This window comes from Chlamydotis macqueenii, chromosome 11 (genome assembly GCF_036417535.1).
Source record: "Chlamydotis macqueenii isolate bChlMac1 chromosome 11, bChlMac1.mat, whole genome shotgun sequence".
Lineage (NCBI taxonomy): Eukaryota > Metazoa > Chordata > Aves > Otidiformes > Otididae > Chlamydotis > Chlamydotis macqueenii.
In genome coordinates, this window is record NC_141566.1 from 13,979,546 (window position 1) to 13,995,563 (window position 16,018).

The 16,018-nt window shown below is 38.7% G+C and overlaps 1 protein-coding gene across 2 annotated transcripts in view; it reads left to right on the top strand.

Moving 5' to 3' along the window:
• The first annotated feature begins 214 nt into the window (after positions 1-214).
• WDR44 (WD repeat domain 44) overlaps positions 215-16,018 on the top strand; it is a 28,855-nt gene continuing 13,051 nt past the window's right edge. Inside the window, exons 1-9 of one of the 2 annotated variants that reach the window (XM_086756315.1) lie at positions 215-406; positions 6,911-6,944; positions 10,540-10,614; positions 11,105-11,735; positions 12,734-12,864; positions 12,961-13,053; positions 14,014-14,150; positions 15,188-15,271; positions 15,575-15,681. In XM_086756315.1, coding sequence (XP_086612441.1) covers positions 330-406; positions 6,911-6,944; positions 10,540-10,614; positions 11,105-11,735; positions 12,734-12,864; positions 12,961-13,053; positions 14,014-14,150; positions 15,188-15,271; positions 15,575-15,681 — 1,369 coding nt within the window. In that variant the 5' untranslated portion in view covers positions 215-329. The remainder of the gene's footprint in view (positions 407-6,910; positions 6,945-10,539; positions 10,615-11,104; positions 11,736-12,733; positions 12,865-12,960; positions 13,054-14,013; positions 14,151-15,187; positions 15,272-15,574; positions 15,682-16,018) is intronic. The other variant, XM_086756314.1, reaches the window with a different exon arrangement.

The window sequence follows — 16,018 nt, forward strand, 5'->3', positions numbered from 1 at the left end:
TGGCGCCACAGCCACCGGGCGCGCGGCGCTGCCCACGCCGCTCCGCGAGGTGGCGCCGCAGTGGAGGGGTTGTCACGCGGCGAGGCCGCCCCGCGCCCTTGACGTCACGCGGCCGCCGCCAGCACCAGACCCGTCCCTCCCTCCCCGCTCCGCTCACGCTTACGCTTCCGCCCGGCAGGGGGCGGGGCCGACGCCGCTCTCGCGAGAGCCGCGCGGCCCCCGCCCGCCCGTCCTGCCCTGAGGTGGTGGTGGACGCCTTGCCCTGCTCTGCCCTGCGCTGCGCTGCCGGCGGCTCGGCCCGGCTCTGTGCGGCTCGGCCTGGCGCCGTCATGGCCTCCGACAGCGACACCGAGGAGTTCTACGACGCGCCCGAGGACGTGCACCTGGCGGGCGCCTCCCCCGCACCGTGAGTCCGGCGCGGCCGCCGCCCTCCCCTCCCTCTCCTCCCTTCTTTCAGCGCGCCCCCGAGGGGAGGCGGCCGCCCCCGGCCTTTGCGGAGCTGCTGGGGGGAGGGAGTGGGGGTCTGCCCCGAGCCCTGCGTCCGCCCGGCTGGAAGCGCAGGGCTCTGTGGTCGGGGAGCGGGGTGCTCGGCCGTCCTGGCCGCGGGCAAGCGGGGCCGCGCTCGGCGGTGGGGCGGTGAGCGAGTGGCAAGCCCGAAAGTCAAGAGGATGCGAAGAAACGGAGCAGTTTGCGGTGTACTTTCTAAGGCTTGTGGGGATGGCAGTAGCCATTATCTTGATGAGATCATATCTGCCTTCCTTGGGCAGGCAATACGTATTTTTCAGAAAAGACGTGTGGAGGTGAAATCCGGGCCAGGGTAGCTAATCCCTGATAAAAGTAACAGATTTTCTAAGGAAAAAGAAGAGAGTGAGCTCCTTCAGCAACAGTCTAGCTATTGCTGCGTGTAAAACAACTTCTAGTGTGCCCTGTCTTTTGTTTTTAGTGGTGTTGTTTTGATGATTCTTGTGTATCGTTCTGTGTAGTGAAGTTTTAACAGCATTTTACAATGTAGATTCCTAGTGCTGTTACCTCACAACTAACTGTGTTGCTATATTGTTGATGTTAGCCAAATACACTCCCTCTTTTTAAATTGTAAATATCTCTTTCCGGTTGTGTGCTAAACAAGTTATGGCTTGTATCAGTTCTGTTTTTCATGTAGTCTGGACCAAACCTCTCTATTATTTGACCTTGCAGGATGAGGTTTCATCTGGCTTGTTCAAAAAGCAGTAAGATATGGATTGTGGGATCCATCCATTTGAAGCTTTAATAATTGACTAAGGGCTTGTTTTAATCTGTGTGTCAGTGGTCACTGGATGCCTAGAACAAAGGAAAGGCTAGATCTGTTCTCTTCACCCACACATCCTGTATCAAAGCTTTTCTGAACTTAGATTTTTACGTAGCGTGGTGAAAAGCACATCTTGGCATACAGTTCCACAAGATGTGGTAAGCCAAATTAACAGCGCTTATGCTGAAATGAGGTTTTGCTTCAACTACTTACCTTGCTCTGGCAGTAGCAAGCATCAGCCTCTTCTATGAGTTGCTTCAGCTCGAAGTAATTGAAAACTGCTGAAAAATAGAAACAGCAAAAACTATTCAATAAGTTAAAACAGCTTGAACCTGGAAGGGTGGGGACAGGAGAGGGTCAAGGTGTGGGGTTTGTGTGGCTAAAAGCCACAGGCAAGATGGGGGAACCAGACCTTTTGGTAGAAGTGAACTGTTAAATCTGGCCAACTGTGCATCCTACCTTTTATTTGATACAAATAGTACCATATGTCCTGACTTGGTAGGTTTCCCTCAGCTGTATCTAAGCAGAACTTGATAATATGAAGTCACACACTAGGAATTAAAATGGAAGATGCTTTTAGTTTTTCTGTTTTTTCTGTTTAATTTTTGCACCTATAAAGTTGCGTCATTGACTTGACTCAATAAAATTCTGTCAGCTTGAGTCAAGTAAGAAGGTGATCTCAGAGGGTTTAGTTTGCAATACAGATACTAAATCTGTAATTCAGTCTGCTGTTGAATCTGTGCTAGCAATGTGGGGAATATTTTCTGTAAATAAGCTTTGAGATCTCTTAAGAGCTAATTTCACGTTTATATTAGATCCTTCTTGGAAGCAGGCCTGCAGATTGTAGTTTTGAGACCCATGCATGTGTAATGGTGTTGAGTTGGGACCCACAAAAAAAACCCCAAAAAACATTAAAACCACCTTGTGGGAGGAAGGGCAGCTGAAAACAAGTGCATGTTGCCCTCTGCAGTTTGAGGCATTTGCTTGTGCGTTCAGTGTTGTAATGATGAGCAGCAAATGCTGTAGCCATTTTTTAGCAACACAGTGTAGATAATTTGCCTTCATTAAAAATGTGGAGTTTGTAGCCTCCTCCCCCCTGCCATGAGTTCCGTGTGGGGAAGTTTAATAAGTGCTGATACAGAAATTCTGAAAGGGGTGACAACTGTTCATGTAATCTCACTGACTTCTTTGCTGTTTGTTTGTTTTATTAATTGTCTCATGTAATGTGCTAGAGTGGAATTTTCAAGTTGGATGTAAGCTCCCAATTCCTACTGGAAGTCAATAGGTACTGATGCTTAAGCCCTTCTCTCAAGGAAAGCACGGTATCTGCATCCTCAAGTGCAACTGGTGCTCATTAAGAATTAATTTGCAAAACTTACAGAACTTGTTACAAAATGTTTCTTTCAGATGATAATGGACTGAGATAGCTATCCTGAATTGATGACTTCAGTAAGGTGCTGAGTGTTTGGAGACTTTTGTACCTCCTGTACAAAAGGCCTGTATGCTGCACTTCTGCTGTAGATCTTGCTTTTTACATGGAATTCTGCTTTTGACAGGATGTATGGAGAGCATCCATCTGTTAGATAACTAGATCCCAAACAATGTCTGTTTGTATATGGGGTTTTTTTGACCCTAGAGAAATGATCTAGGTGCCTTTGTGGACTGGTCAGAGAAGGCATCTATTTGTTGTGTAGCCAGAGGAGAGGAGAGGGAGTGTGACAGAAGATGCCCTTTTTTAACCTCTGTCACTCTGCTTTCAAAAGACTATAACCACAGAAGAGAATTAGAAAAAGACCCTGTAGAAAAAGACCCTGAAATTTAGAGGCATGAGCTGCTCCATGAAGGAAGGTGTCAGTTTTGAGAGAAGGTAAATGTGAAGTAAGGCACATTTGTTTGGATGCGGGCATGTGACAGACCTTCTTATATTTTATTTATAAGAAAAGTGATCCACCCACTCTGAAATGAAGAACAGCCAAACCTAATAGTTTGAACGTTACATGCCTAACAGTAAGGGGTGAGCTTGTCCCTAGTGCAACCGTATTCTAAAAATTGCTGTAAGAAACCAAACAAAAGGCACTAGATTCAAGAGACATTGTAGATAATGAGAAATATCCTCTGTTACCCTAATTTAAATTCTTAAATTTTAGCCTCAGTAGTTGCGTTGATGTTTTTCCTGAAGAATCTAGTTTTCTTCTATGTAGGAAGCTGGATAACGTTAAGTTGTGCCCTGTTGACACAAGACATGCTTAGTACAACTTTTTTGTTGGTGTGTATTTTAGCCAACATGCAAAACTGATCTTGGCAGCAAACAGATGGAGTGTGAAGTGTTACTTACGTTGCTGTAGTGACTTGCAGCACTGCAGATGAGTTTCTGCATTCAGAGTTCGCTGAAGTTCCCAAACGCTTTCCAAGGGCAGCCCAAACAGTGCACTGCAGTAATGAATCCTTGTGGTTTTGAAGGTGTGGACTGCCACAGAGAGCTGCAGCAAGAATAATTGTAGCTTCCAGGCCAGCCATAGGTTAGAGGGAGGAAAACATAGTGTGCCTCTGCAAGCTGAAGGACAGCGGTAAATACAGTTCATGGGCTGGTTGATAAACCTGTGTGTTCTGTACAGCGTGCACTTTCCATCTGCCTCTTAGCACACCTGCTTTGTAACAATGTACATCCTCTCAGGAAAGCAGGCGATGTGGTTCTGGGATTTGACCAAGGCCAGTCATTCACATAATTGGTTTTTTTTGGAGGGCTAAATGTTTTGTTTTCTGTCACAAAACTTAGCAGCAACATGTTAAAAATGTGAAACTTAGTTCAAATAGTTACTAGGCTGGAGCTGATAGTGGGAATGACAGCTTCCTATCCTCTAGTCAGTATTAGGATGAATTTAACAGCTGTATAAATATGAAAAAAAAAAAGTTCTTAATGAATTTATTTGACTTTCAAATTAATCAGGCATCTGGTGATGTTTGTGCAGGTGAAATGGGATTTTTCTTTGAATTTTGTTTGATCTTTGTAGATAACCTTGAACCTCACCTTTATTAAGCTGATGTTACAGTGGTATAATGTAAGAAAACGTAAGTTAGAAGTATTTTATGTGAAATGCAGTCTACAAGATCTATTTTACCAATTTTTAAATCCCACTGTTTACTAAACAACTATACTAGAAAACAAAATTAAGTTTTTGCCTTACATTTTCTGTGGCAAATGTTAGTCTTCGTGTTCTGCCTGATAACCCTGTAAAGCTACAGACTTTTCAAAGCAAAATCAATATTTGATCATTGGATTTATCTTCATATAAATCTTTTCAAACACTTCTGCCACTATATGTACTTATTTTAAAATGCAAGCATTTCAGAGACTGCATCCATAAAACTAGTGGCCTTAAAGTGAAACTGGGCAGTGGAGAAAGCTGATAGGTGGTTGGGAAGGCAAGACCATTCCAGAGTACTGTTGAACTACAAGAGCCTTCAGTTACCAAACTCATTCTGTGACTGCCTTTTGTCTTTATAAATGTAAGCGCACATAAGCAGCAGCTAGTCATGACTAAGGGAGTGATGGTGCTTTTAAACACATAGCTCAAATAATCTCAGGCAAGCTGCTAAAGTTATTTGCCTATATTATAAACTGATCTGAAAGTGGTTGTATTGCCAAACAGTTATGGAAACTTTACAGTGTTTTAAAAGTATGTAATTTCAATTACAAAGTTTCACCTTAACGTAAGACATGTATATGTGCTATTTCAAGCTACCAGCACTATCTTATATTCTATACCTGCTGTCTCTGTAACCTTTATTACTTGAGCAGCTTTTTCCCAAGGTATTTGAATAAAGCATGAGAGTGGGAAATAACATCTGTTTTAGTTTGAGTGTGGATTTTCCACAAAACTAATTAGCTAAAGAAGTCTGAAAGGGTAGCTATGTCTATTGAACATCATATTTTGTGTTGCCAGTGGAGGAATTATTTGCCTGTACCAGAAGTGACATTGGTGGGAAGCATTGCAATAGGAAACTAAAGTATCTATTTGCAGTTGGGGAATTTGCATTTTATTTGGGTTGTAAAGGCTAAGCAGTGCCTTGTACGATAGGACCCTACACCTTACTGAAGCCTAGGTATTAATGTTGAAATTGTAAATATATTTAATTGTTAAAGTCGTCTTGTGGATTTAATGAACTGACACATGTTTCTGCCGCTATTTCTAAGAAAATCCAAGAATTCATAATGGAACTGAAAATGTTTCAGTAACCAGAAGTTCAAGACAGGCTGTGGCCTTTCCTGGCAATATATTTTGGGAGATAAAGGAGATGTTTGTTTTTCAGGTCAAAATACTGATTTTGCTCTTTTTTGCATATTGAAGTTAGCACCTCCTAGGAAAATTATACTTCAGAATAGTGTTCGGGATATTGTGTACCTTAAGTGTCAATATCTGGACAAAAGCATCTAGGTTTAAGGTGTTAAATTAGTTACAAATGATACAGTCTTTACATACCATTTCACTGTACTTGTTTACTTAACTGCTGTATAAAGGTGATATTTTCTTTTTGTGATGAAATGCTTTCCGACAGTAAAGAGAAGAACTTAAATTTTTTTTCAGAAGGTATTGTCCCTTGAATCTATCATTTTCGAGGTAGGAGGGGCAAATTAGACTGAGATCTATATATTTGTCTGTATTGCTTGGTACAAGATGATACTCAGAGTTGGGGAGTGTCACTGGCCTTGGTAGCCAGCTGGGATGCTTGTACAATCCAGGTTGTAGTTCATTTGGTAGTAAGCTTTTAAGGAAGTAATAAGATCCTGTAGTCAGAGTAAGCAGTGTAACTCAGTATTTAAATATGCTCTAGAATTCTGAAAATCTTGTGGAAAATGTACGTTCAGGATATAGTGAGAGTTGACTGTTCAGTGGTTGGATTGAGAGGTGACCTAAAGAGAAGTAATTAATTAATAGCATTCCCCTAAGGTACTTTGTTCTTTCATGTAATTAGTGAAATAAGAGGTTATGTGTGAGTGGATGCTAATGCAAATTCAATGTTTCAGAGTCTGCATTTTGGAAAGTAGTGCAAAACTAGTTCCCTCCTCTTATAATGTAAACACCTATATTTATATCAAGTGTCATGATTAGAAACAAGACCTTACACTTACTAGAGAGGCTGAAGGGCAGAATGGCTATGATAGCGTTGACTCTACAGGTTAGGGTTCAGGCACTTGATTTGCAAGCTACTAGAGCATTTGTACTTCTGCTTTCTGAGAGTTTGGGTTTCTTTGATGTGCCCTGTGCTCCCTGCACGTGCTGTTTTTAAATTCTCTGTAATGTGAAATGTTTTTAAATGTGTACTTGGAATAGTTTCGGTTTATTAGAAAAGGGTGGTAGAAATAGGACTTCTACTGAGATTTTACTGAGAAACTTTCAGGGCTTGTAGAAGCTGTGGGATCTGTGTGTTGTAGACAGTTGGGCACTTAACTCTGGAGCCTTGTATGTAAAGGACAGGTGTTAAAAGCATCCACTGTTGCTTGTCTCAAGTATCAAGTGTACATTCACTGAAAGGAAGACTATACTATAGACTATTTAATATGAAGCTTATGATCAAGAGATCTTTTTTCTTTGAGCCTCTAAGTCTGTCTTCTCTTTCTAACAGGTCACCAACGAAAATTGGATCCCATGTATTAAAGGTGAGTTTCTTAAAATCAATCAAATGCTTGTTGATGAACACAGTATTGGGCATCTCTGCCTAAAGTAGATGTGCTACGGTAGCACTAAAGTCTACACAGAGAGAAAATTATAGACTTTCCTTGTTGTAGGTAGCAAGTTTTGTGCTTGAAGTTCCAACTTTACTTTTATTTAGAGGATGTTAAAATGTCTTGAAGCTAATTTTATTCTGAAATGTATATGTGCAATTTAATTGAGCTCTACTTAATTACTAGACTACCCTCTTTCAAGTGATTTGTGAGTAGTAAGCAAGTCTCTGCAGTGTTTGGTTTTTGGTCTCTATTTATATGAAATAGTTGACTTTGCTCTTTTCTATCTCAAAATAAGAAAAATCTTGGTGTTTGTACTTCAAAAGCCTCCCCTCTGGGTTATGTGAAGATAAAACACTGTATTTAGCTTAATGAGACAGCGTTGCCACTTCCCACGCAGGTAATTGGTATGCTGCATCTTTGCATAGTAACAGTGCAGCTGAATCTGGCACACATTAAATAGGTGAGGAGCTTGAACCTTGTACAAATAACACTAATTTCCTGGTCTCAGAAGGGCCAAAGGTGATTATATGCAACACTTTTACATAGAGTAAAGAAGGCTTGACGTTTTGTCCACAAAGTGTTGGGAAATCGTAGTGAAAATAGTTTCTGATTTGTCAGCAACACTCTGCTCTGAATTAATAATCTTTTTACAGTGATGCCGTGTCTTATGGTATCTCTTAGGGAACAGAGACTTATCCCCTATTTTGTGTTCTGTTTAATGTCGCTTTAATGTTTAAGTATTACATGTGCAAGCCTTTCAAGAAATATTGCACTATCATTCTGACTAAATGCAGTGCAATCAATGAATTTCAAAACTAACTTCAACATCTTGACTGAATTATTAGCTAAGTTCTGTATGTTGCTTGTAGGGTTTTTTTAATTATTATTTTTTAAAGTATTTTCCTAAATCACTTGTTCAAAGCTGAGTTTCTGAAGGTGGAAAAAGTGGTTGCTTCCCTGCTTGGTACCATATCATTTCAGTGAATGTGTGACTAATGGTATAGTTTGTCTTGGAATGGGTGAGAAATATTTCCTAAGTCCAAAGTTTAACAGGCGTGTGAGTTTAATGTCAACAACATTAGAAATTAATATAATGAGCTTCTGTAGACGCTGATTACCTGTAAGTATTTAAGTCATCATACCTTTGAAGATAGATTTTAATGATAAAGCAAAGTAGAACTTGCATTTAGATTAGAAAAACTTTGTGGAAGGAGGAGGAAGGAGTGGAGGGAGAGGTGGAATTTTTCTATAATTGCAGCTGTCTCTGCATGATATGCCATTTCTTGAGGTCAGAACTCCCAAAGATGGATGTCTACAAGAGTTGTGTGGGTTTTTTTCCAAACATGTTATAGTATCTTAGTATGCTATAAAGATTCTATTTGACTACCTAAGTGTTTAAAAAAAGTCTAAGGAGAAATTTCTTACATATTTATACTAGACAGTCACTCTAAATCTTGTCAAGGTCCAAAAAAAATGTGGGGAGATATTTTAAAATACCTGTTTAGTATGGAGATTAGGTATCTTGTGCATGCCCAAAGCTGTAAGACCAGAATTAGATTAACAGCCTAATAAAAATAGTTTATAATGGTAACAGCTAGCCTTTGTGAGATTTAACATTGTGGGAAGACAGTTGAGGACTGCTGACCTCAATAGAAGAGAGGTTTTTGTATCTGTAGACAGGAGGGAGGAATAGAACAGCAGATCTGTATCTCAACTCAGGGAATCGATTGAGATGTGTTTGTTTTTTTCTTAATGTTTCAAGCTAGATAACTTAATTATTTGACCCAGTTGTGAGGAGTTTTTATTTTTTGTGAGACAAATACAGTCTTATCTGCAGCATTGGTCACCAAATAGACTGTGCAGGATGGTCAAACAGTGGAACAAGTTGCACAGAGATGATGTGCAGTCTCCATCCTTGAATTTAGTCAGAACTTGACTGCACACATCTCTGAACAACCTGTTCTAGTTGGCTCTGCTTTGAGGACTACAGGATCTCCACAGGTCCCTGCCGAACTCAATAAGTCTGTTAGATTCCCTTCGGATATTGCTAATATATCTTCTTATAGCAATGTGATCAATAGTTCATGTAAAGCAGAAAGCATATGATGAAGTTCCAAATAGACTGTACTAACTGAGGTTAAAGCAGGCTTCTGGTTAAAACAGTATCCTTCAGTGGTATAAACTACTTGTTTTTCTGAACCCAAGATTTTTCAGGAATTGATTAATATGTTCACCTGCAACTAGAGTATTTTCAGTCCTGTTTAAGACTTTGTAGAGAATATCCATACCTAACATGTCCAAAGTGTAATGTCATTCTGTTATTCCTACGGCTGCCTATCATAAGTATCATGTATTTATTTTTTTTTCTGCTAAAACTAAAAACTATTACAAAGATGTACTACATTATTTATCACAGAAAGCCACCTTTAGGGAATTACTTTTATTAATTCTTTGTTTGGTAGGATATGTCAAAGTGTTGATGCTGTTTGCGCATCTCAAAACTATACTTCTTTAAATTGCAAGCTGACTTCACGTGAGTAGTATAATAATAGAACAGTTTGGGTTAGAAGAGACCTTTAAAGGCCATCTAGTCCACTGCCCCTGCAGTGAGCAGGGACATCTTCAACCAGATCAGATTGCTGAGAGCCCCGTCCAGCCTGACCTTGAACGTCTCCAGGGATGAGATGGCATCTACCACATCTCTGGGCAACCTGTTCCAGTGCTTTACCATCCTCATCATAAAAACCTTTTTCCTTACGTCTAGTCTAAATCTACCCTCTTTTAGTATTAAACTATTACTCATTGCCGTGTCAAGGACAAGGGGTAATATCCTGGTAGTGTTGATTATATAAGTAGTATACTCAGCTTTGAATATTCATGCAGTCTTTCATGCAAATGTTATGAAAATGTTCTTATTTTTTGCTTAAATCCAGTCATTTTGTTTGTTCTGCTGCAGTTTATTTAGATTTCAGAAAGATCTACATGAAGATAACTGATAGCAAAAATAGACAATGTACACTAGGAATAATTGTAAAATGTAAGATTCCATGTCAGAACCTCAAAGGCTTATTTGTGACTGCTTGATAGATCTGCCTGATTTAACCTGAAAATGTCTTTAAAAGTTCCTATTATATGTAGTGATAATACCATTCTTGCATCCTTTCCCACAACCTGATAAAGAATAAAATATTTTTATATGGAATTTCCTTGCTGCAGATTATTAAATGTGTATCTTTCTTGAAACTTCATGCCACCTTCAATTTTATTTTAGTTGAGGTTGAAACTTCTTAAAGATAACTTTTATTTAATAGTGTCCAGGCTTTCTCTCTATCATGGTGTGAAATACTCCTCATATGCACTGTGCATTACTGCTTAAACATCTATGTGACAGCAGTGATATGTGAAAATATATCAGAATGCTTGTTCTTTATGGTATTTAATTTGTTGTAGCTATATTTTTGTTAGACTATCTTACTAAAGCGATTAATACCATCATCTTCTGGTATCTACCATCTTTTTTCCATAGGATATGGACAGCAAGCTACACAAAGCTGGTAATGAAACCTTTGAACAAGAAATGAAACAAGATGATTCAAAAGAGGTTAGTTAAATATTGCTTTGTGCTTCCAGCATCGCACTAGAAATATTAAATCATTTAATAATCAGTCTTCATCCTGATACTAACACAGGTTAGAATTTGTCACTAATGTCAGTAACAGTATCCGTCTAAAGAGTAAATATCAAACTAAGTGTTCTAAAAACATGTTTAGGATTCACCAGTGTTGAATTATTTGTGTAATTTACAGGATCATATTTAGTAGTGCATGAGAACTCTGAAGAGTGAACAGCTTTTGTTTCCTAACTTTCTCTCAAAGTATATTAAAGAGGAATGGAAATTAGTCACTTTTTAAAAATTATTTTTCTGTTATGCCTATTTCTGCACCTAGGTGTCCAGAATTTTAAAACAAAATATATTTTGTGTACAAAGCAACTCTTCAATGGAAGAGTTCTTGTGTGTGTTGCACAGACTGACTGGTAAGTGTACCCTAGAAATGCCTGCACTTTAACAGTAGAATGGTTTTGGGTTTTAGATTATTGACAGTATTATAGAAGAAAGCCAGAAGGCACAGCAACTGGATGATGATTCTTTAGCTTCTAGAGGGAAAGAACTGTCTGTTCCAACTTCAGATGCAAATGCTTGGATTTCTGGAGAGGGTATCATTAGTAGTATTCCAGAAGTATTAACTGCTAAAATATCATTAAAGGAAGACTCTGAAGAACCAGTGTATCAGAGTGTGTGTAAGGACACTGAATTTGAGTCAGGGAAGCTTTTGTTTACTTCAGAGCAAGAGGAAACTCATAAACTAACAAATGTAACAAATGCAACTGACCATAAAATGGATGAACCTGAAGCACAAGAAGAAACATCAAAAAATGAGGACATAACAGACAAGAAAGAGGCAAATGCTTTAGAACAAGTGGCTTCAGATTTATCTACCAAAGACCTTTCTACAACAGAAGAAATGCCTCCAGCAAAACCACCAAGGCAGCTTACTATAGAACCTGATATAGTTGCTAGCACAAAGAAGCCTGTCCCAGCACGGCCACCACCTCCAACAAATGTTCCTCCTCCAAGACCACCACCACCTGCACGGCCAGCTCCACCCCCTCGGAAGAAGAAGAGTGAACTGGATTTTGAAGTGCAAAAACCTGTTTTAGAAGGCAAGTATTCTGTTTTAGATGGCTTGAGTCATCTACATAGTTACTATTTTTGTGTTTTGAGTGAAGAATCATTCAATCTTGTGATTTTAATTTAGTTGGCATGTAAATGAGGAAAAAAATTCTTCAATAATCTTAGCTTCTTACAATGGAGAAATACCCTTTTGCGTTACAGGTCTTCCTCATTCATAGAGTTTCTCGCAAACTGACACTTCCTACCAAAATAGGTACTTCTGTAGCAAGGAGAAGATGCCATATTGATACAGAAATGACAAAACATTACACCACTTCAAATAAAATGTGTGGGATCTGTAGTAGCATAGAAATACAAGTCAAGATGTAGACTGAGGTCTCATGAAAATTACTAGTCCTGGGTTACTAGGAAAACAATTTTAAAAATATATATTTGTTAATACAACTTAAGAGGACCAAGTGTGAAATCATAGAACGGTTAGGGTTGGAAGGGACCTTCAAAGGCCATCTAGTCCAACCCCACTGCAAGGAGCAGGGACATCCCCAACTAGATCAGGTTGCTCAGAGCCTCATCGAACCTTGCTTTGAACGTTTCCAGGGATGGGGCATCCACCACCTCTCTGGCCAACCTGCTCTACAATGCTCATTGTAAAAATTTTTTTCCTAATATCTAATCTAAACCTCCCTCTATTTTGAAACCGTTACCCCTCGTCCTATCACAACAGGCCCTACTGAACAGCCTCTCCCCATCTTTCCTGTAGGCCCCCTTGAGGTACTGGAAGACCGCTATAAGGCTTCCCCGGAGCCTCCTCTTCTCCAGGCTGAATCATGCCTGTGCCTCTAGCTACATATGAAATAGAATTGATAAGACAGATTTGGTCACAGTTGATGTTTAAAAAAAAAAAAAAAAAATCAAATTTGTCAGAAAGGGAGTTCAGGAGTATAACTAAGATGTTAGGATTCTAGCAGTCCGTAGCCTGTCTATGGCAAGTGTTATGCTCTTCTTTCTAATACGAATCTCTCTTTAGTTTCTCGAGAGAACTTCACAGCTGGTGGTCTTTTAACTCCAAGTACAGTGACAGAGGGTATGCCCAAAGATTCTCAGCCTTCTTTGGATTTGGCAAGTGCAACTAGTGGAGATAAAATAGTCACTGCACAGGTACTGGGAAACAGTTATAAATTCAATAACTGTAGTATTTGCTATTATTTTAGTGTTACAGTAGAGATAATGCATTCTATGTCTGCAAAATTTCAGGAAAATGGAAAAGTAGCTGATGGCCAAACAACAAATGAAGTACTTGGACCACAGAGACCCAGGTCTAATTCTGGAAGAGAGCTCACAGATGAGGTATTAAGGAGTGTGGTCTGTACATAGTACATTCTTGTACTTGCTTGCTTTGCTTTTCCAGTCTGTCAAATGAATTGGAGTATTCACACGTCACTTTTTATACTCTGAACAACTATACACTGTGTCCAGGGATGCAAATAGGAGTGATAGCATGCTGGCTTTGTTCACGTAAGCACTCTGTGGTCCTTGAGTCATATCTGGTATTTGTGTTTGCTAGTGTGAGCTGTAATAGATCTGAAATGCTATGAGTTTGTGTTTGTAGCTCTGCAAACACATTACAAGATTTCGATGTGAGGGAACACCAGCAAACTTGACGTTTTGTCATGCATCTAAAAGGGGAAGGAGTTAGCAATAGGAGAATGATTTTCCTAATATTAAAAAATAGTTTATTTAGTCAACATCATCAGGATTAATGGAAGTTGTTATTGGGCTGTTGCCAGTTTTTATTTGTGTATATCTGTGTATAGCATTTTTACTATTGCTGAACAGATATATGTGTTCAAGAGATGCTTCAAAAAACCGCTTTTCCTTTATGTAGTACTAGTTAGGTCTAAATGCTTTTTCTCTCTGTACATAAAGGTTGTGTTTGACTAAATCTAAACTACAGCTATTGGAATACTGAACAGGGAAGACTTCCATGTCTTTTAACTACATAATATGTTTGATACTAGCATGGAAGGCATCAGGCAGTGGTTGATGTCTGTATAGCTGCATTTCTGATTTATGAAATTGAAGCTTGTGATGACATCTAATTGTTCATCTGTGTATAGTATTTCATAATGTTCACACTAACACGCTAAGGACAATTTTAACTTAAACTTATTTTTTGTAAAATGGATATATAGTGAGCTACAGAATTTCCCATTAAGATAAATAATCTGTAAGAGCAGATGATTTGTATTTTCCTCTAGGTTTTGGAATCTAATCAAACCCTGATTTCACATCTTATTTTTTCCATAGGAAATTCTAGCAAGTGTAATGATAAAAAACCTTGATACAGGTGAAGAAATACCCCTGAGTCTGGCAGAGGAAAAGTTGCCAACAGGCATTAATCCCCTAACTTTGCATATCATGAGAAGAACTAAGGAATACGTCAGGTATGAATGATGGTAGCTTTCAGCTCTTTCTGATACGTTGCTTTTGTAGTTTCTGCATACGTGAAGGCTGCTCTTACGCAAGTAAGAAGTCCCAATCCATCTGTCTGTCTAATTTGAGTGCTAATTCAGTTCTCTATAAACTACGCTGTTGATTGGATTCTTTTAAGTTAACTGAAAGTTAACATCATTACTGGAACTTGACAGAAAAGTGTATCTGAAAATCCAGCTGAACTGCAGTTAGCACTTGATGTGCTAAATGTTGTTATTTCTATACTGAATTAAACATAGTTTATGTTCAAGTACTATACGTTGTTCGTGCCATCACCCCCTGTAGCTTTTTCAGTGTTTAATTTAGTAGACTTTGGTACTCTGAAGTTCTGTGGTCATCAGAGCTGACTACTTTGAGGTTTTTTTATTGGGGCTTTAGGCCCTTCTAATGTTTAACACTGAGTCTGTTGTATACTTTGATAGAACAACACAATTTCTTAATGATCAGGAAATCGTTTCAGTCTAGATGTTTGGGTTTTTTTTTTTCTTAAATGCCTAGATTTATGTCAATTATTAATCAGACCATTTTTAGGTTTTTTGCATTGCTGAATTATCATTGACAAGCTTGCTTATGTAGAACTGTACTCTTCTGTGTACAAACTTCTGTTTCGGAATTAACCACTGTTAATTTATTTGTTCTATGGAAAGCAGGGTATGAGAACAAGGTGGCATGTTACCAGTTTCTAGTAATGTAATGTATTTTGCCTACTCTTAGCTTATTGTGATGCTTTGAAATCTTAAGTTTAAAGTTTGTGGAAGGGAGTAATGTATCTTAGGCATCTGGAGAGCGTATACACTTTTAGTGTGAAGATGCCAAATAATTAAAAGATCAATTTTATTACTTGATTAACATCATGTCTGTGTTTTTCCAGTGTGTTCCATGAAGGAATAAAGATGGATCTTAAAATGCAGATTTTACATTACTAATGTTTCATTCAATTTAGATTCATTATGATTTCATATTAAACAATCACTTCTATATTTTCTAGTAACGATGCAGCACAGTCTGATGATGAAGATAAAATGCAGACACATCAAACCGATTCTGATGGAGGGAGGTTAAAACAAAAAACGTAAGATGCTGTTTCATATACCTACAAAGAAAAGCCAGGTTTTTGTTTTCTAAGCTGATGCTCCCCTTTTGTTTTCTTAACAAGTTAACTTTTTAAGTACAAGTGATACCTGAATTTACATAAACCCATTGCTCTGCAGTTAAGCTGAAGATTATACAACTGCTGACAAATTAAATGCTTATTTTAAGAAGCAGTAATGGAAATAGATAATACTACATTTCAAATCAAAACTATTGATTCATAATAGCAAAAAATGAGAATTTGCCAGTTTTATGTGTTGAAAAAGTGCCCTTGCTTTTTAAGGACCCAGCTGAAAAAATTCCTTGGCAAATCTGTAAAGCGAGCAAAGCACCTTGCTGAAGAATATGGTGAACGTGCTGTAAATAAAGTTAAGAGTGTTCGAGATGAAGGTTAGTGACACTGACTTTTTTAATATATATATTTTAATAGAATAGACTGTTTATCCTTGGGCTTCTAGGAATCAAAGATGTCTGAGGGACATGTACTGCTGTACAGTACCGCTGTACAGTTGATGTGGCTCTTTAGATTTAAAGCTTGTTCCTTGGTAGGCATTCTGAGACTAGTGGGTTACGAGGGTAAATTCTTGAAAAGCAGTATTTCAGACCTTTTTAGCTAAACCGGTTGAATACTATAATTTTTATTGTGCCATTAGAAAGCATCTAGATATCGAAACGTAAACTTTTTTGGAAAGTTACTCCAGCAAAGGTAGAAGTGGAAGTTGTCTTC